The following is a 22,439-nucleotide window of genomic DNA, read 5'->3' on the forward strand; positions in this document are numbered from 1 at the left end:
CCCCCCTTTTGCCTTCAGAGCTGCCTCAATTCTTCGTGGCATAGATTCAACAAGATGCTGGAAGCATTCCTCAGAGAGTTTTGTCCATATTGACACAATGGCATCACACAGTTGGTGCAGATTTGTCGGCTGCACATCCATGATGCGAATCTCCCGTTCCACCACATCCCAAAGAAGCTCTATTGGATTGAGATCTGGTGACTGTGGACGTAAAATTTGACTCGCCATTTGTTTCTACATCCGACGACATGCTCTAAATACGCCGATCTATGACAGCACCGCAGTTTGTTTTCCTGCAAGACGGACGCACGGCATATTTTCTTGTGAGAGAAATCAACATGGGTTAGTGCAGGTGGTGGAAAAAAAAGAAGAAGGTGATGCTTACCATTAACATAAAGATGGATATGATAGAAAAATATGAGCTTGGGGTGCGCATCCGTGATATGGCTCAACAATACTAGAGCTGTCCCGACTAGTCGACGTCATCGATGACGTAAATGCGTCGACGGGCAAAACATACCGTCGACGGGTAATGACGGGTTTAAAAAAAAATTACATGCGGATAAAGTTTAGAATGGCAGGCGCTCGCGATGCAAGCGGTTGTTACTGGCACTCCCAAGGGGGCCGCTGTTATTTCAATCTGACCGGCATTGTCAGATTGAGCAAAGAGGAAGAAAGTGGGCGAGCGCGAGAGAGGGAGCGAGATCGGGGCAACCAACAAGGAAGACGCCGTAGATGTGTTGGTAAAAACGCCAAAAAAGGCGGCGGTGACTTTGAGTGACTATAGCCACCGAACGGCAACTGTTCCATCGTGTCACGAATATTAAAAAGCGTCAGGCGATCGTACACGTGCAGCGGTGACACTGTCCGTATAACAAGTAGTAAATACAGAGAAAATAACAATACATGGAGCAGAGTGAGACGGCCAGCCAAGCACAGGGGCGCCATCTTGAATTCTAAAAACTATTATCTATTCAATAAAATCTATCCGTCAATAAAAGGGGTTAAAAACTAAACTGAAAGGTATTTTCATCTCAAATGTTCATAAGAAAAAAAATTGAAAACTTAATTGAAGCATCTTTTTGCCCCAGCAAGGCAACAAACAAGGCAGTTGAGCAGGGGAGTCCAAACCGGTTCTCAAGGGCCGCTGCGGATCCTGGTTTTTGTTTCTACAGATCGAGCACAGACAGTTTAACCAATTTCTGCTATAGACCCTACCCACCGACGTCACAAAATCACGTGATCGCTGTATTGTTCCGCCCCATTGTCCTTTTGTCATTTTGTGTCTGTATTACCAATGGTCTCAATTGATCGAGCCATTTATAATGCATTTCATGGAAGACCCGGTGCTTTCGGATGCCGTAAACTCACTGGATGCGTTGCATAATAACGTTATGTGGAAAAGCTTCAGTTTATCCATTCGCCAGATCCATATTTGATGCCTAAATCCATGTTTTTGGACCCGCTGTCTTCGCCGTCATTGTCTGACATCTGCTAGCTACCCTGATATTTACAACTATCTTGTCCACACAAAATCAGCCTATTCTCACGAAAGTTTGAAAAACTTTAAGAGCTTGGAGGCTTATAAATACTTCGTTGCTGGTTGGGTGAAACAGGTCCTCGTCCACGAAAATTCGGCAGGAATCTATCTTGTGCTTGGAAAGGTGAGTTACGAAATTTTCAATTCAAAATCTTTTGTCCTTGCTAACATCCACTGTCAAGTCTAATGTATTTCATGTCATTTGTCAATGGAGCTAGGGCTTTTAATGTTTATATGGTTTAGCGATAGCACTCTCACGACATACATACGTGTATGTTGTCGGCGATTAGCCTAGCAATGATCTTAATTGTGGTTGTCAGCCCAAAACCCTCTAAATATATATTAAATGCATCTTGCCAGATATAAAATGACTACTACATAATCTGTGGTAATCGTTTGGAGCCCAGTTTTCTCGTCGAATTGCAGCAGCCCGTCTCGCTCTCCTCTCCGGGTCTCTCGGAATCCGGTAGAACTTCAAGTCTCTCCGTCTATCTTCTCTGTTATTGCAACCGACCGCCACACACGCCTTCACCATTTTGATTATTAATGTTAACGAGCAGAAAAACACGCCGTAAATAGGAGGAACGTACGTAGCCGTAACAGGTAAACACGATGTGTTGCCGGACACTTGGGCGGCACCAGTCAGGAGGGCGGAGTTGTGACGTCACGTGGGTAGGGTCTATAGCAAGCGGCACCTGACTACAATCAACTGATTACACTTATAAGACACAAGACTGGTACAAAGGCGTCGTCCTGTTTTGTTGCAAAGACATCCTGCACCTACTGCTGCTCGATGTGGAATAGTTTGGGGAGCCCTGCAGTAGAGGCAGAAGGCGAGAATCACAGCAAACACACGCACACATGTGTTCATGCCATGAGGGTCCACTCACATTCTGTACCTAACTTTATAGAATAACGGAAGCGGCCTGAATAGTGTTCTGTTCTGCGTAGAGACGAAAACGATTATAATAGAGAAAATGAGTGGAAAAAAATAATTGCAGCTCCTATGTTCATTCTGAGTTACTGTTCATGGAAAAAGAACATTGGCGGCTATTATGTTCATTATGCGACATGACATGCTTTAGGAGTCCTCATCTGTTGCTTTTGTTCGGATAAATTCCAATTCACGCAGAAATTCGGATTACGTCGCCAGCGTAGGAACTCCATCGCAACCCGTTAGAGGTGCAACAATTAATCGATTAATAGACAGCTAATCGATTCGCAAATTAATCGACAACTATTTTGGTAACCAATTAATCATTTAGGACCTTCTTCACCTTACACTTGTCTAAATTCTTGAATACATAACACACATATAACTTCTCAATCGTAAATGTAGTCGTAGATTTCTTCATTATATTTTTGTTATGTCAAAGTAGGACATGAACAAAAAGATCGATAGTCATCGATGAATAAATTAGTTGCCAACGATACAGTTGTAGACTACAGTTAAATTAGGAAGCTGGAATAAAATATTATTTTTGAAGGAAGTAGTCATCCATTTTGCCTTCTTTCTTACTTGCAACATGGCTAAAACAACTTCAAGCTAAATTCTGAAGGAAGGTAATTGAAAAAAAAAGTGACATTTATCAAATAAATCGTTTAATTAATCATCCAATTAATCGATTATGAAAATAATCGTTAGTTGCAGCTCTATAACCCAGGGACTACCTGTATTTATTTAGTAAGTGGAATAATCTTACACATTAATCGGTTAACTTGTCTTTAACACTCAAAACAAGATGGAGAAAATGATTTGACAAGACTTTAAGACAGGGGTGGGCAAACTACGGCCCGCGGGCCACATTCGGCCCGTTGGTCTTTTTAATCCGGCCCGCCGAAGATTTGTACAGAAATAAGGTTTGATGTGAATGATTGCATTTATTTCATTTGACTTGTAATGACAGGCATTTCAACACCAGTAGGCGCAGTGTCTTGATTTTACGGAGCCCGAGCCATTTCCAGTTATCGCTCTTCGACTACTAGTCAGGTCAGAACCCATCTACACTACAGCAATGTCAAAGAAAAGAAAAGTCGACAGTGAGTGCCGGGTGTTTAACAAAGAATGGACGCCTAAGTACTTTTTCACTGAAGTCCGGTCCGAGGCTGTATGTCTTATTTGCCAAGAAACCGTTGCAGTTTTAAAAGAGTACAACATCAGCCGTCACTTTACCACCAAGCATGCTAATTACGCCAGCAATCTTTCAACACAAGGACGTACGGCTACCGCTAACAGGTTGGTCGCTTGCTTGCAAGCGCAGCAAAACACCTTTATTCGAGCAACTTCGATCCAAGAAGCAAGTACGAAGGCAAGTTATTTACTGGCATTCAAACTAGCAAAAGCCAGCAAGCCTTTCTCCGAAGGGGAGTTTCTTAAAGAGTGCGTGGTAGAGACAGCAAGTATTTTATGTCCTGAGAGCAAGAACAAATTCGAAAAAATTAGCTTATCACGCAGGTCAGTGACTCGCCGTATTGAAGTAATTGACAAACACTTAACTAGCTGTTTAACTAGCTATACTTAACCTGTGCGTTGCACCACCTGCGTCCTCGTCACACATCCCATTTTGGTTTGGTGGAGCTTCAGACCACGTGGGTTCTTGCAGACTTTGCCACATGGACAGACTGCACTCATTGTCGTCATTTCGTTCCGTTTCATCACCTGATTATCAGTCCTGTTGGAGTGCTCATCCTACCCCCCCTCTCGGGCACTCCTGGGGGTATGATTCATTAGGGCTTTCCGTAGCTTATATGTGGGTGCACCCTCACGGATGCTGCAGTTTGGGTTGCTGGCCCTCTCTGCCCCTGTTACTGTGTTTCCAGTTGTCAGCTGTCTCCCCAGCAGGCGCCATGGTGTCATCCGGCCTTTCCCGGAGGTCACTGGCTTAGCCAGATTAAATAGTTCTAATATACACTTTTGGTGCAACTTAAGACACATCATCAGTGTTGGCACCTGGGTTCACTGGGTGTTTCGGGTCTCACAACATACACCCTCGCCCAGGGGACCCAGCCGGGGTTGATCAAGTCCCGGCTTGTGTCTTAAGAGCATGTGAGTACGCGTCGCCCCGCTTGATCCACAGCCATCTGGACGCCTTCTCTGCTGCGTCACTGCTTTTCCTAATGGCTCGCCTGTTGTGCAGTCCCTTCACTCCAAGCATCTTAAGTGCCCTGATGAGCGACTGACCGGCAAATCCTGTGCACCCGACTTCTATGGGATTGCACTGGGTCTTCCATCCCCTGGCATTCGCCTGCCAGTTCCTCATACTTGGCTCTCTCTCTCTCTCTCAAAAAAATAAAAAGTTGTATAGCTGTTTGGATGATGTGCGGACACTAGCGAATGCATGGTAACCGTTTGTGAATGTCACAGCTGTATTAGCAGCTCATCATCAAGGATTTGCGTTGTTGTGAACATGTTTGTTACGGAGGACGAAGTTGATTGTTTCATTTCTATTTTTAATTTCATTCTTCAAGTGATGACGTTAGGATCAACGACAAAATAAAGTAAAAAAAAAAAAAAAAAACATACTGATGTCCTGCATCGTCATTTGGGAGTTTACCTCGCTGTATAGCCAGGACTGAGCCGTGGCGACTTGGTGAGGACAGTACAGCTGCGTTCAAGTGATGCCAGTAAATGGTATCGGCGCCCTCTTTGTTGAAACTGGCCGATGCCGATACCACCATTTCGGGCTGGAACGGCCCCTCCGTCGATACTGGTATCGGTGCATCTTTAATCACAATACCATTAACAATAACACGTTAAGCGTGCGACCGCTTTTATCGGATTGATATTGGTATCGGATTTTTGGAGGTGGACAATATGGGGATATCGGTTAAAAAAATCATTATCGGACAACTCGATCAACAACTTTTATTTCCATACTCTGAAATCTTCCCTTATCAAAAGATGAAATATAGCAAGACATCATTTTGACAGAATCACTGTTTTTAAGGATATGGATAAATACATTTTGGAGGAGAACAACTAAATTATATAAGGTCTTGAAGTCTTTATTTTTTTTCCATTTGAATATCTTTTAACTTTGAGAAAAGTCTGAGGCATTAGCTAAATTCACTCAGAAATTAATTATGCCATCTAGCGGCCACAAAACAATTAGCAATTGCTAATGTGGCTAATTTACAGCAGACGTCATCGGCGGACAAGATAGGTTATGTTTTCACCATTGAGATGTCGCAGCAATAATCACATGAATCCATTATACCAGTCAGACTCAAGGTTGCCGTCCTCTGATCGTGCTGGCCTGTTCAGTCACGTGGAGTCTTTACACCACTGCAAAAAATGAAGTATTTGACATAGAGCGCTGCCGTCAACGTGAGTCGAAAGCGCAGTTTTTAACCTCTCTCCCAGTTTTTATTTGGCATCGATTGATCACGGAAAACCGGAGATCTGATCTTTTTAATTTCATGATGAGAAATATGTTGTCTCCACTAGAGGTCACTCATGCTCTTTGGTAGGGCTGGGCGATATGGCCTTAAACATGTATCACGATAAATTGAGCAGATTTATCTCGATAACGATAAATGACGATAAATTCGCCCAAGCGGACTGTTATATAATTTGAAAATCTGAATCAATGCATGAAATACAGATTAACTATTTCTTGTTGATTTATTTACCAGCATTCAATTTGATATACTGTATTTAACAATTGTACATGCAGTCTAAACATTAAATTTTTAAAAAATTAGGGCTGTCAAAATTATCGCGTTAACTGGCGTTAATTAATTTTTTAAATTAATCACGTTAAAATATTTGACGCAATTAACGCACTTGCCCAGCTCAGACATATTTAAATGTCACTAGAGTGAAAGGCCCACCTGTTAATTGTGTTTTGCGGAGTTTTGCTGCCCTCTGCTGGCGTTTGGGTGCGACTGATTTTATAGTGTAAGTAATTATTGCCATCAACAATGGCGGGCTACTAGTTCATTTTTTGATTGAAAATTTACCAAATTTTATTAAAACGAAAACATTAAGAGGGGTTTTAATATAAAATTTCTATAACTGATTTAGAACTGATTTATTGTTATAATAAACAAATACAGTCCTTATGTACCGCATGTTGAAAATATATATCCATCTTGCGTCTTATCTTTCCATTCCAACAGTAATTTAGAGAAAAATATGGCATATTATATAGATGGTTTGAATTGCGATTAATTACGATTAATTAATTTTTAAGCTGTAATTAACTCGATTAAAAATTTTAATCGTTTGACAGCCCTAATAAAAATGTATTGTAAGCAATAAGAATTCAAGTATGAACATTTATAACAGCGTGTATGACTTGAACAATGTACATTGTCAAAATCAATATGCCTGTGCAAACATGTAATTGTAACACAAATGACTTGCAGCTTGAACAGTACACTTCAAAAAGACAACTTATTGTTAATGGCTGCTGTGATATAATTATTAAATACAAGTGTTTACTTTATGGTTTAAGGGTTTTTTTTCCCCCCCAGTGCATTTTTTCATAAATGCACGCACAATAAAAATAGCTGGGGCCATTTCTCGGTCATTATAAGTTTCGCCGTTGGATTGTACTTTATGCAGAATTCTTTACCATCACAAAAGCTATCAGAGGAATCACACACACAGACAGATACAAAATAACGCCACATAGTAATTGCTAGATGCAGTCCGTGCCCAATCCACTCATTAAGTTCAGCCGTTTCGACAAGGTTAGAGCCTCTATCCGACTCCATAACGTTCATTTGTAGCGTTAGCCGCTAGCTAGCGTTAGCCTGGCTACCAGTAGAAAGCACTGAAAGCACCATCTCCGGAAATCGTGAGAACAAAGGAGGACAGCGGGTGAAAGCTCGTCTGGATGCCACCAAGAGTCTACTAAATGTCGGTTGAAAGTTTGGTGAACCTCCCTTAAGCCACACTCCATCACGTTTTGCTTGTAGCGTTAGCTGCTAGCGTTAGCTTACCGGGCTTTTGTTTGATTGGCTTCCTGATGATCACGTGACTCCCTACGTAAGCACATTCACTGCTTTCTTAAAGGGGAATGAACATAGACGAACAACACAGAATCAAAGCGGGATGAAAAGACTATTTTCTTGTTTTATTAATTTACCGAATTTACCGACATGGTCAAAATTACGTCGGTCATCGTTAAGAATTTCGGTGACGGTAAATTTTCGGTTTACCGCCCTGCTCTACTCTTTGGACATTTCTGTTTTGCTTCATTTCTGTACGTTTTGACTCTCACAGTAATTGAATGATTTTTTGTTTTTTTGTAATGTCTTTGTCTTAATGTGTTTATGTGACATCTTATAGCACCGTATAATAATAAGTTTAAATAACTTTGTTCTGAGAAAAAAAAAAAAAAAACATTATAAGCAGTTATTCACAATGCTACTCATTACTTACAGTGGGGCAAATATTGCCTGGCTCTGCCAAACTATTCTCCCTGTATTTTTCAAACACTGAGAGAAATAGTCTGGGAACCATCCCATTAACGGCCTTTTCGAGCAGGTACAAAATCAATCGACAAATCAGATTCGTTGATTTGCGTGACGTGTTCTTCACGAGCAACGTCACGCTTGCGCGTCGAAAGTCGTCTCCACAACACAGATGGTCAACGGGATAACCGAGAACATGTTCCAATCCGCGGTAAATTCTGTTTTAAATTACCAAAAACACATCGACACGAGTCATTGACAATAGTCTGTCTCGCGCTAGCCATGTTGAATAAACTCCGCACGCAAGTCCCTCGTGCTTCCGTCGTCAGTTAATAACGTCACGTCTGCCCGTCGCTGATTGGTCCACTCCGCTGTCTGTTTGCTGTGGCTTGCTCCGCCCTGGAAATTGTATCCGTGGGAATGGTGGCCAGACTCAATAGCCGGAACAGCGTTGAGTCTGGGGTACCAGGCAAGGGCAAATAAGTATTTAGTCAACCACCAATTGTGCAAGTTCTCCTACTTGAAAAGATTAGAGAGGCCTGTAATCGTCAGCATGGGTAAACCTCAACCATGAGAGACAGAATGTGGAAGAAAAACAAAACCGAAAATCACATTGTTTGATTTTTTTAAAGAATTTATTTCCAAATTAGAGTGGAAAATAAGTATTTGGTCACCTACAAACAAGCAAGATTTCTGGCTGTCAAAGAGGTCTAACTTCTAACGAGGCTCCACTCGTTACCTGTATTAATGGCACCTGTTTTAACTCATTATCGGTATAAAAGACACCTGTCCATAACCTCATTCAGCCACACTCCAAACTCCACTATGGCCAAGACCAAAGAGCTGTCGAAGGACACCAGAGACAAAATTGTAGACCTGCACCAGGCTGGGAAGACTGAATCTGCAATAGGTAAAACGCTTGGTGTAAAGAAATCAACTGTGGGAGCGATTATTAGAAAATGGAAGACATACAAGACCACTGATAATCTCCCTCAATCTGGGGCTCCATGCAAGATCTCACCCCGTGGCGTCAAAATGATAACAAGAACGGTGAGCATAAATCCCAGAACCACACGCGGGGACCTAGTGAATGACCTACAGAGAGCTGGGACCACAGTAACACAGGCTACTATCAGTAACACAATGCGCCGCCAGGGACTCAAATCCTGCACTGGCAGACGTGTCCCCCTGCTGAAGAAAGTACACGTCCAGACCCGTCTGCGGTTGGCTAGAGAGCATTTGGATGATCCAGAAGAGGACTGGGAGAATGTGGTCATTATGGTCAGATGAAACCAAAAAAGAACTTTTTGGTAGAAACTAGGCCTGAACGATATATCGTTTAAACATCGCCATCGCGATGTGCGCATGCGCAATAGTCCCATCGCAAGGACGTGCGATAGTTTTTTCATTTCACTTTTTTTAATCCACTAACGTTTGTTTTGAGGAAGGAGCAGGAAGGACAGCCTCTCATTCCCTCCAACTCGCAGTCATCGGCTCCTCCCCCTCCCCTGCTGCAGCGGAGTGGAGGGAGGAGGGGCCGAACAGCAGAGCGGAGGGAGGAGGGGCCGTTTTCAAAGTGAAAGCAAGCAACACGTTGAATAGGGAAGACTGTCTCCAAAAGGAGTTTTGGAAGTATTTTGGCTATCGACAAGATTATAAGGAACAAAAAACAGCCCTGTTGACAGTGCCTCGCCGTGGTTGCCTCAACAAGAAGTAATCCGTCGAACATATGGGACCATTTAAAACGCAGGTATCTATGCATTTCTGCTACGAGCCTCCCATCAGAGGCTTTTTAGTCCAGGTGGGAACATTGCTACGTGCCAACGTTCTTGTCTCAAGCCTGCAATGGTGGATAAACTAGTTGTCTTGGCCAAAAACCTATGAGACCCAGTTGAGAATTGCTGAGCAAGGAAGGTGGACGATATGCAGACAAATACATAACACAGCTGCAGGAATGTCTTTTCGTTTTTACTCATGTGACAGCTATCAGGAAGGAAGGAAATTTGGGAGTTAAAGTGGTTCTGTTATTCATCACAGTTATTTGCAGTTATTCAGTTCAGTTATTTACAAGCTGAATTGAGTTTGTTTCTTTTATATTTAAATGAATTGTAAATCGTATTTTTCAAATAACTATAGTACAGCTGCACATAAAGTTTTGATACTTAATATTTTTGTTTAAATATTTTTAAAACTTTGTTGCAGTTTTACAGTTTTATATTGTTATATTTTGTGCAAACAACTCAGGGGATTAATGCACTTGCACTTTTATTTGACAGATTTAATATTTAAGTTCAAATATGTTGACAACTTTATTGTTGTTTTACTGAGGTTTTTATTTATTGTTATAGTTTGTGAACAACTCTTATTTGTCATATTTAATATTTTTGTTCAAATATGTTTACAACTTTTGTTATTTTACAGAAGTTTTTATTTATTGTTATATTTTGTCAAAAACTTGGGGGACGAATGCACCTGCTGTTTTATTTGTCATGTAATATATTTGCTGCTGTTGAAGTGTCAAATATTGTGTTCAATAAATTATCTATTTTGAGCAGACATGGCTTCCTGGATCCCTTCATACAGCAATCTTAATCATTCACTAATGAAACGGTATTATATGAATACACTGTGGTCACGGTGTGTCATGCAAAGTATTTCCAAACAGCTATTCAAGTCATTCAGTGAACATTTCTTTAAAAAAAAAAAAACATATATATATATATTTTTATTATTATTATTATTTTTTTAATTTATTACTATTGCAATATAATATCGCAATATATTGCACACCCCAAAAAAATCGCAACAATAGTTTTTTCCAATATCGTTCAGGCCTAGTAGAAACACAGGTTCTCGTGTTTGGAGGAAAAAGAATACTGAATGTGAACTGTGAAGCATGGGGGTGGAAACATCATGCTTTGGGGCTGTTTTTCTTCAAAGGGACCAGGAGGACTGATCTGTGTAAAGGAAAGAATGCTTGGGGCAATGTATCGAGAGATTTTGAGTGAAAATCTCCTTCCATCAGCAAGGGCATTGAAGATTAGACGTGGCCGGGTCTTTCAGCATGACAATAATCTCAAACATACAGCCAGGGCAACAGAAGCATTTCAAGGTCCTGGAGTGGCCTAGCCAGTCTCCAGATCTCAACCCCATCGAAAATGTTTGGAGGGAGTTAAAAGTCCGTGTTGCCCAACGACAGCCCCAAAACATCACTGCTCTAGAGGAGATCTGCATGGAGGAATGGTCCAAAATACCAGCAACAGTGTGTAAAAAGCTTGTGAAGAGTTACAGAAAATGTTTGGCCTCCATTATTGCCAACAAAGTGTACATAACATAGTACTGAGATGAACTTTTGGTATTGACCAAATACTTATTTTCCACCACGATTTGCAAATAAATTCCTTAAAAATCAAACAATGTGATTTTCTGTTTTTTGTTTTTTTCCCCCCACATTCTGTCTCTCACGGTTGGGGTTTACCCATGTTGACAATTACAGGCCTCTCTATTATTTTCAAGTAGGAGAACTTGCACAATTAGTGGTTGACAAAATACTTATTTGCCCCACTTTCGGTATTTTTTTCACCAAATACTTTTTACTTGTACTGTACTTGAGTACATTTTTTGGATGAGTACTTTTACTTGAGTAATATTATTTTGAAGCAACGCGACTTTTGCTTGAGTAACGTTTTTGGCTACTCTACCTTCCTTCCACAGATTACTTGAAAAAGTCATTCAATGACTGATTACGCCTCAAAAAATTAATCTAGTTACCTTACTGATTACTTTATTATCAAAGTAACTAAGTTACTGTAAAAGTAATTTATCAGTTACTTTAGACCAATTTTTCCTCCCTTTGCTGCCTCAACATAAGAATGACAACAAAAAAGTGTCATCGCATGGAATTGAATTTTTCACATAAGGCTTAATCTTCGAGTTAGCGGGGGGTTTAATTAGTCGATGGAGTTGATTTCAACCACCATTGACTCGCAATAGCTTAGACACTCCGTAACCCTGAAACTAACGAATAACTGACAAACTGCACGGAATTTGTTCAAATCAACTACAACAACTAATTAAACACCCGCTATCTCCAAGATTCATCCTGATGTCAAAAAATTCCCCTTCAAAATAACATTTTAACGACTAGGTCTTTGTCTATAAAAGTTGTAAAGCAATAAAACGCACAACAAAAATGAATAAAATGAACAAGAATCCTACAGAGTATTTCATAATGGGTCAAAATTATTTTCGAACGGATCACGTGACGAGCACCTGAGAGACTGTCCTTTGCTTTGTTTAGCCAAAACTACAGCTGAGGAGGCAAGATGGATATTTAGAATTTCTTTACAGCCTAGGCTTTCAAAAGCTACCAAAAACAACTGAGTTTGAACCGAGGATTGAACACGGACAGTGTCAAGATGTGTAGATATGTATACTAAGCTTGAGAAGGATAAACCGACACGACCGGAGAATCGGTTTGACAGGCGAGCGATACGGCTGTATCGATAGCAAACTAACCAATCGACGGTAAATAGCTGGTAAATCGTCAATGTTTCGATAGTAGAACAAGGACTCGGCTATTGCGAGAGTAAGAATCGGTTATCAGCGCTCATACCATTGCTTTGCTAATTTACGTATCAAGCGATGTGCGGAAGAATGACACATATTTGATTCATGCTGGAGCTGTGCATTCCACAGTGCTCAACCCCAAGGATCTTCACACTTGAAGTGAGACGGCACACATCATATTACATGGACAGCCACCACTCACAGTCATGGTTGCCTCAACTTCCCATCATGCATTTCGATCGTGACGGGCGTGTCATAACTACGTGAGAGCAAACCAAACCACAGTCGCGCATGTTAATGCAATGCTTCGGCCACCAAACCAGACCCCATCAACGTCTCAGCCGCGCCTAGATATTCTGTCCGTAAAAGTTATGATCAGAACCGGTGACATAGGGCAGCCTTGGTGGAGTCCAACCCTCACTGTAAACGGATTTGACTTCCAACCGGCAAACCCAGTCATACAGGGACCAGACACCTGTATTAGGGATTCTGATACCCCATACTCCCAGCTTTTGCTTTAGGTCCTCACTTTAAATTGGACATGTGTGCGTATTATTGTGTGTGTGTTTGTGAAAATGGAAAAAAGAACTTAGAAACAACAGCATCTCGTTCTAGGCGCTCCTGTGATTAGTCATCTGTCCGAAGAACGTAGTGAAGATGGTCAACATAAAGTCTTGATTTGTGAGGCTGAGGGCTTTCCAAAGCCATCTTTTTCCTGGAGCATCACTGGCACCTCGGTATGTATCCAACCCCCCACTTACACCACCATACACACACAAAGGAAGAAGCAAAGGAAATGGTATTAATTCCTTCCTTAGGAAAACTACATGAGCAATAGAAAAAGGAGTGTTCTGATCAATAAATATTTTCCTTGGTATGGGCCTGCAAAACCAATGAATCGAAGGGGGTTTATAAGAAGTCATTGCATGCAAAAATCACTATTTTTTCCCCCCTATTTGATGAAGAAACTAATTGAAGTGTTGTTCCACATTAAGGAAGCACGCCTATTGCCTGACATGTTTTGATTTTGTTTTGTTTTTTTGTTTGTTTTTTTTGCGACATCTGGTGTTTCACTGGAATTATATTAGGAAATCAAACATATAAGACATGTCAGACATCATACTGTACACATGAGACCGAAGCAAAAGCATCATTTTTAATCTCCCTTGGTGCCTTCTATCCAAATGAAAGTGTTCTTTTAATCTGTTTGCAATATTAAAATTGAATCATGAGATATCAAGGAAAGAGTCCATCCCTATATTTAATGTAATGTTATTTATGTGTAAGAGCCATCATCCATCACCTACCGCTCAATCCGGGGTCAGGTCGTGGGGGCAGCAGCTTTAGCAGGGAAGCCCAGAATTCCCTCTCCCCAGCCACTTCAACCAGCTCCTCAGGTGGGATCCCAAGGTCTTCCCAGGTCGAGAGTCATAGTCTTTCTAGAGTGTCCTGGGTCATTACCTCGGGCCTCGCCCGGAGGGACAGGCCCAGAACACCTCTCCAGGAGGCATCAAAACCAGATGACACATCAACTGGCTCCTCTAAACAAGGAGGAGTAGCGGCTCCACACAGAGTCCCTCCGGGATGACTGAACTTCTCACCCTATCTCTAAGGGAGAGCTCGGACACCCTGCGGAGGAAACTCATTTCGGCCGCTTGTATCCGAGGTCTTGTTCTTTTGGCCACGACCCGCAGCTCGTGACCATAGGTGAGGGTAGGAATGTAGATCGACTGGTAAACTGAGAGCTTCGCCTTTCGGTTCAGCTCCTTCTTTACGGGGTTATATTGCTGACACTCTTCTGAGCGAGCAATAATGGAAATTGAGCAAAAATAACCTAGATTTCGAGCACAAAAAAATATATTGAGCGAGCAGTTAAAGATTTTAAGCGAGCAATCGTAGATTTTGAACACAGAAAATAATATTGAGCAAAAAAAAAAAATCTACTCTTTGCCGCTCAATTTCCCCCTCCTGCTCTCGCTCCGTATCTCGACTCCTCTGCTCGTCGGTTTCTTTTCTCCAAGCTTCGTGACAGGTTGGTGACGCATGCGCTCAACGCGCAGTAGAAATGGGCGATACCAGTGATTTTGGATTCGATCCGATACCAAGTAATACCTAGGCCAAATATTGCGGTCCCGATCCGAAATCGATTCCGGAAGTTCATAATATTTATATTTATATATATAAAATAACCCTGCAGTGTTCTCAGCCATTCTGATGTTATCTAATGTACGACTACATCAAGCACTCAAAAACTTCTTGTGTCTTTTTGTGTCTAATATGCTTTGCAATGGAAAACTGCTGCTTTTAATAACGAGCAAAGCAGTTTCCCTCAAACTCACAAACCAATCCATCAACAACAAACTCTGATTAGTCAGTCTCACTCTTTAACCATGACCCTTAAATTCATATGCACAGAACATTTCCCTGCTACACTTTGTTTTTGATCAAATTTTAATCTACCAAAATTAAATAGTTTTGATCTAACTAAAGAACGAATTAATAGTAGCATGTTACCGCCCTCAAATGGTAGATCACTAAAAACAAAACCAATAATCAATAGTCACTTGCCGTTTTTGAATTTTATTTTACTAACACAATTTTCAAACAGGAAGTTCATAATATTATATATAATATATTAGGGGTGCAACGGTTCAGTTAGCCCACGGTTCGGTTTGAACCTCGGTTTTGGGATCACTGTTTCGGTTTGCGTTTTGCGTTTTTTTTTTTTTTTTTTTTTTTTTGCTTTTAAAAAAATGAAATAAACACTTAAGATTTAAACATTTTTGACTGTTAAAATGCCTCTTAGCTCTTTGGCAAGTGTAGTGACTGACTACTGAAATACACACACAGTAGTAAAAAAGTTACTTGGCAAAGTAACTGGTGATATCTTTCATGTTTTTTTTTTTCATTAAAAAAATAAAAGACTAAACAAAAAAACCCAAAAACATAGTAACCTTTGCTATGTTTGGAGGTCATTTGATGTTGTGAATCAACCGATAAAGTTGATAAAATTGCTCCCGTTTTTGCCTTAGTTCCCTTCCGTCTACTTTCGACATGTGAAAATTTTATAACTGTTTCATCCTTTAAAGATAGACTCAAGTCAAGATTTTGCCGATTTAGGAGTATTTTGGATAAAAAGTTGCTAAGGTTTACTACAACAGAGCCTTTCTGAGAAGTATACTGCTCTAAAATGGCGGCTGTTTACTAACGCTACCGAGTGTCATTTCGCTTGTAGTTCTATATGCATGAGATATCTAGGCGTAGATTGTATGATGTCGGCCACGGTCAGGAAATTGGAGCCACCTAGCCTAGCATCGCGTTTGCTACAGCGTCTCAACAAACACTCTTCCCTCTCCGTGTCTGACTTTTCTCGTGTCATTCAAGTATTAACGAACATTGGCTCCTTGCAGAAACGGTGACCAAATCCGAACGGATGGAAAAAAAAAAAAAAAAAAAAAACGCAATGCACGAAAAACGTGCAGATTTTGAACGTAACGGACGGCGTACACATTTAAAAACCAGTGCTCACTTGTACAAATTACGACGAGACCGTACAACTTGACAGGTATGAATTATAGTGGACCGTCACAGTTAGGTAGTAGCACTCTGTAGCACGGGATGTCCAACTATCAGCGGTCAGGGCGAAACAATGTGCTTTCGTGAAATCATCTTCAATGGCTTTGCGTGCCATTTCTTAAATGTCGGGGATTATGTTGTGGCCGAAATATGTCCGCGAGGGAACAATATAACGCGGGTCAAGCGTTGCAATTAAATTAACGAAGCCCGCATCTTCAACCACGGGATATGGTTGCATGTCTTTTGCAATGCAAATCCCCACTGCGTGGGTTATTTTCTTGTGTTTTTCTGACCTGATATTGTAAGGCTTTTGGAACGCCTCTTCTATAGACCCGTGTGTTTTCACTGGTGTCATCTTCGGGGTTGTCCTGCTCTGACAAAGCGATGTCTTTGGGTGATGCCGGCTGAAGTGCTGACTGCTGGGTCATGTTAGAAGTCTTGCCGTTAGCATAGGGAACAAGCGCTGAGCAATGCTTGCAAATTGTTTTATGTTTTTTTTCAATATTTTCTCTCCGTCTGCATTGTAGTCCACGGGGAAACCGAAATGTTGCCACACCGCAGATTTGAAAGAAGCCGGTGCTTCCTCAAAATTCGGTCTGTCGACTCCTCCGCTCGCCATAACTTTTTTTGTTTTCTTTCTTGTTTCACTTTCACCTCGCTCGTAAGCGAGAGAGGGCGTTACTCGGCTCCTATTACACAGGTGCTTGACAGCGATTGGACATTTACTCGCGGGGCGGGAATTTCTCCACAGCTGCGCTTCACGTCACACACAGGCACAGAGAGTTTGACCAATTCATTCCACAAGCGTTCGGAATAAATTACTGTAATTGCAAAACCAAAAAGGCGCGGTTCATAAAGGCGTATTGAACCGAACAGGGCGAACCGTTCGGTTTTGAACCGCAAACCGTTGCACTGCTAATATATATATATATATATATATATATATATATATATATATATATATATATATATATATATATATATATATATATATATATATATTAGGGCTGTCAAACGATTAAAATTTTTAATCGAGTTAATTACAGCTTAAAAATTAATTAATCGTAATTAATCGCAATTAATCGCAATTCAAACCATCTATAAAATATGCCACATTTTTCTGTAAATTATTGTTGGAATGGAAAGATAAGACAAGATGGATATATACATTCAACATACGGTACATAAGGACTGTATTTGTTTTTTATAACAATAAAGCAACAAGATGGCATTAACATTATTAACATTCTGTTAAAGTGATCCATGGATAGAAAGACTTGTAGTTCTTAAAAGATGAATATTAGTACAAGTTATAGAAATGTTATATTAAAATGCCTCTTAATGTTTTCGTTTTAATAAAATTTGTAAAATTTTCAATCAAAAAATAAACTAGTAGCCCTATTCTGTCCTCAATGTGTGTGAGTACACAAATTGACAGATAGCGAACATAAGTTCCAAAAAGAAATCAGGCGGTGTGGCAAAGTAGCATGGGCTTTACTGAAGTCATCTCTTTTTGACAGGAGCACGTTTCTTGTATTTTTGTAAAACTGAAAATAACAAGGCAATGTGTCAATAACTTGCATAAGTCACAAAATAACATAAAATGTACACACACGTGTCCATTTGAGCAGTAGCACTAGCCAATTAGCTCACAAGCATCTAACAATGTAACTGCATTTCACCATATATGTGAACAAATTCAAATACACATCATCAATAACTATCTAATGCTCATGAATATAAACAAAGGAGGAATAGAACTCACAAGCGATGCATGTATTAGACACAAACAGTGTGATGGGGCTATGAGAACTGCCACTGAATACTGGATGCGGACGTTAGCTGGTCTGAATAGCACTGTCTATTAGTGTGAGTTCGCGTCGACATATAATCACGTCAAAAAAGCGCGCCGAAACCCAAATAATCAGCTGCACTGAATCACCAGCAGAGGGCGACATTACGCCACATAACATATGCAAGTCACACCCAAGCGCCAGCAGTGGGCGGAAAAACTCCATAAAACACAATTAACAAGTTGGCCTTTCACTGTACTGACATTTAAATCTGTCTGAGCGGGCCTAGAGCGTTAATTGCGTCAAATATTTTAACGTGATTAATTTAAAAAATTAATTAACGCCCGTTAACGCGATAATTTTGACAGCCCTAATATATATATATATATATATAACAACCCTGCAGTGTTCTCAGCCATTCTGATGATATCTAATGTACAACTACATCAAGCACTCAAAAACTTCTTGTGTCTTTTTGTGTCTAATATGCTTTGCAATGGAAAACTGCTGCTTTTAATAACGAGCAAAGCAGTTTACCTCAAACTCACAAACCAATCCATCAACAATAAACTCTGATTAGTCAGTCTCACTCTTTAACCATGATCCTTAAATTCATATGCACAGAACATTTCCCTGCCACACGTTGTATTTGATCAAATTTTAATCTACCAAAATTAAATAGTTTTGATCTAACTAAAGAACGAATTAATAGTAGCATGTTACCGCCCTCAAATGGTAGATCACTAAAAACAAAACCAATAATCAATAGTCACTTGCCGTTTTTGAATTTTATTTTACGAACACAATTTTCAAACAGATTTTGAAATTTAAAAAAATTAATAATAAAAATAAATAAATTAATTAAAAAAAACATCTTGAAATAATTGAAACAGACCTTTAACAAAATAAAAATAAGTAGCAACAAAACATAAGAAATCAAGCATTTAATTGTATGTAACATAAAAAATATGGAAAAGCATTTCATGAAAAAATACAAATATAAAACATACATTCACAAGAAATAATAATAAATGAATAAGAAATAATAAGGTTAAGTAAGAAATTAGGCGTGAGAGGCGGAGGAAAAGCATGCTGTTCGACACAGGATAGGGACGTGAATGGAGGCGGGAGCACACACCAGTGCACTGCTTATGTGTGTGCACTGCTTACGTGCGTGTAGAATGCGAAAGGGAAAAGTAGTACAAAAAGGGTGCACAAAAATATACCCCAAAATTGACAAAGAAAATATAATATATTAATTCCAGATATCGATATTTTTGCTTGGGGATCGATACCTAAAATTTAACGCGCTGGATCGAAATATCGATATTTTGGTATCGATCCGCCCATCCCTAGCGCGCAGAGAAAAGAAACCGACGAGCAGAGGAGTCGAGTGTCAGCAATATACAGGCATGAAAATCTCTCACCTTTCGGCGAAATTCGCCGTTTTGAAGTCAAAAAGGGCGACCTACGTGAATTGCGTAGATCCGAGGAGAAATTCTTTTTTTGGGGGGGGGGGGGGGGGGTCGGGAGGTTTTATTTAAGTATTATTATTATTATCATCATGTGATTAACTTAGTACGTAAACTGAGCACTTAAGAAATCGGTTCTTTTTATAAGTGACACTTGGACAGTCAGCAAATCCTTCTAGATGCTTCGCTGACGAGAACCAATCATCGGCCCAAGCTGCGTTTCCTTATTCCAAACGCGCGCACTCCTTACGTGTACAGAGTGCTCGGAGAGCCTTTGGATGCATTGCAAAGCTGCGAAAACAAAAAGCAGGCCTTATCCACACCGGGGCAGACCAGAGCGAAGCATACACACTTGCCTGTATTTGCCAGCAGATTGAATTTGGTGAGTAATGGTTTCAATCGTTTTCACATTTTGCGATATAAAAAAGTTCCTGCCATTCGTTGCAGCTTGAACACTGCCAGAGCTAGCCAAATCTCCCATGAAAAAAAAATAGCTCCCGTTAAATTGGCGTCAAGCTTGTGTATTTAGCGGTAATATAGACGAAGAAACACACTGTCGAGTCAAATTAAGCGGCATGCTCTCGGATGGAGGGGGGCGCCTCGTATCGCTCCCGTCGTCCGCCTGAGACGCGTTATTTTCGTCTGTGACTTGAGCTGACGGCCGGTGTCAGCACAACACCGGCCCGACGAGTGGTGGGAATGACTCTTGCTAAGCTTTTCAGAAATACAGGGATCCCTCGATTTTCGCGGTTAATGGGGACCAGAACCCGCCGCAATAAGTGAAAACCGCGAAGTAGCCCCCCCCCCATTTTTTTGTGCGTGTTCAATGTATTTATTCAGATTTCACATAGGAAAAAAAATACATATATATAAAACATGTTTTTTCACTTTTTTCACCAAAGTATCATTTATAAATGGTTTTCAAGCACTTCAAAATGTAAGAATTATGATAAGTTTTAAACATGTTACTGCCCCACCGAATTATTTTTAAACAAGAATAAAGTAGTAAGAAAATGCTTGGCTTTATTAAATGCTTCATAGTGAGTCTACTCAAACCCTCTCAGGCTTTGTTAAACGGTGATTGACACATGTGCAAAGTTTTTCTTTTTTTATATATTTTTTTGTTTGAAGCAACTTATTTGATTGAATAATAAAGACACAAATGTCCTAGCCAAAATGTGGCCCAAACGCAAAACAACATTACTTCAATGGAAAAATTTGTTTCAATCTAGAAAAATAGTTTTCAAATGCTTTTTTTGTCTCAAATTTATTTTTGCAATCAAAAACAATTTTCTTTATTGAAGTGACTTTTTTGTGATTAAAAGTATACACTGTATTTTGATTGAAGCAACTTTGTAACTTTGTTTTTTGATTGAATAATAACACAAATCTACCTCCATCGTTATTGAGAGAGAAAGAAATTAAGAAAGCTTTAAAACTAAAAGCCACCGGGGAGTCTGTTTTTTTGTTTTTTTAAATATTTATTAGGGCTGTCAAAATTATCGCGTTATCGGCCGTTAATTAATTTTTTAAATTAATCCCGTTAAAAAATTTGACGCAATTAACGCACTTAGCCCAGCTCAGACAGATTTAAATGACAGAGGAGTGAAAGGCCCACTTGTTAATTGTGTTTTGCGGAGTTTTGCTGCCCTCTGCTGGCGCTTGGGTGCGACTGATTTTATAGTGTAAGTAATTATTGCCATCAACAATGGCGGGCTACAAGTTTATTTTTTGATTGAAAATTTTACAAATTTTATTAAAACGAAAACATTAAGAGGGGTTTTAATATAAAATTTCTATAACTTGTACTAACATTTTTCATAAAGAACTACAAGTCTATGGATGGACCAACAGTCCATGGATCACTTTAACAGAATGTTAATAATGTTAATGCCATCTTGTTGATTTATTGTTATAATAAACAAATACAGTCCTTAAGTACCGCATGCTGAATATATATATATCCATCTTGCGTCTTATCTTTCCATTCTAACAATAATTTACAGAAAAATATGGCATATTAAATAGATGGTTTGAATTGCGATTAATTGCGATTAATTAATTTTTAAGATGTAATTAACTCGATTAAAATTTTTAATCGTTTGACAGCCCTAATATTTATATTACATTACATAGACATGCGTCGTAGGGAAGGGAGATTGAGGGATAAAAAAAGGAGTTAGATGAGGCTGCTAAAGGCAGTGGATACCTCATCAGCTGGGTGAATAGCAGACCTGATAAGAACAAGTTTGCAAGGATAGTCGGGTATTAAATACAATTATAAACACAATTACAAGGTTATTTTTCTATAAGATTTTTATGTCATTGCTTTATTAATCATTAGGTGCTAGAGTTGTTAAGTATGGATAATAATGAAATAATAGTTTTAAGAAAACTGTGCTGTTGGTGGCTCAGTGACCATCTGATGTGGTTTGTTCTCAGATGAACAAGTTGAAGAAGGAAGTTTTGATGCAGAGGTTGAAGGAAGAAAAGAGGCAGACTGACTGAGTCACAGCCAGAAAGTGTTGATGACAGTTTTGATTTCTATTCACTGTTGCCCCCTCCCAATTAAAGTATGTCACAGTCGCAGCCAATTATTATCTAAAGCTGGTTAAAATTGAAGTTATGTTGTTTTAAGGTGTATTAAATACTTGTTCAAGTGCTCCTTTTGATCTACGAGCACCCGCCCCTCCACCGGTCTCTGCATCGCCCTGCTGAAACACAGTGTGGGTCGACAGAGCTCAATATTTTGTTGGGGTGTACAGTGTACTGGAACATATTTCCTCCACACCCTTCTCACCTTTTTAACCCCTGACCCATTTTCATGCCTGAATATAACCCCCATACTTCTTCACCACGCCAGAGCTGCAGAGAGTCCACATCACTGCAGACGCTGCACCGATCCGCCAGATCCATATGAAAATCATGTATTTTTTAAAATGTATATTTCACAAAAGGTCAAGCAATATTACCTTTATTATCTGCAATTTAAGTCAATTAAGTTGTCAAATGAAAAAGAAAAAAAATAATTACACCCATTTTAGACATCTTTTCAAGGAAGTGAAT

At 39.8% G+C, this 22,439-nt stretch overlaps 1 protein-coding gene across 16 annotated transcripts in view; it reads left to right on the top strand.

Annotated features, from left to right (window-relative positions):
• Positions 1–22,439, top strand: part of LOC130911137 (CD166 antigen homolog A-like) — a 164,712-nt gene that overhangs the window by 121,812 nt on the left and 20,461 nt on the right. For 15 of the 16 annotated variants that reach the window (XR_009061979.1, XM_057828874.1, XM_057828875.1 and 12 more), the window contains one exon: positions 13,148–13,269. The exons of the other annotated variant lie outside the window; for it this stretch is intronic. Coding sequence is in view for 14 of the 15 variants with exons in the window: in XM_057828874.1 (XP_057684857.1) it covers positions 13,148–13,269 (122 nt within the window). In the remaining variant the exon portion in view is untranslated. The remainder of the gene's footprint in view (positions 1–13,147; positions 13,270–22,439) is intronic. 16 annotated transcript variants of the gene reach the window in all.

This window comes from Corythoichthys intestinalis, unplaced genomic scaffold (genome assembly GCF_030265065.1).
Source record: "Corythoichthys intestinalis isolate RoL2023-P3 unplaced genomic scaffold, ASM3026506v1 HiC_scaffold_23, whole genome shotgun sequence".
NCBI classification, from domain to species: domain Eukaryota; kingdom Metazoa; phylum Chordata; class Actinopteri; order Syngnathiformes; family Syngnathidae; genus Corythoichthys; species Corythoichthys intestinalis.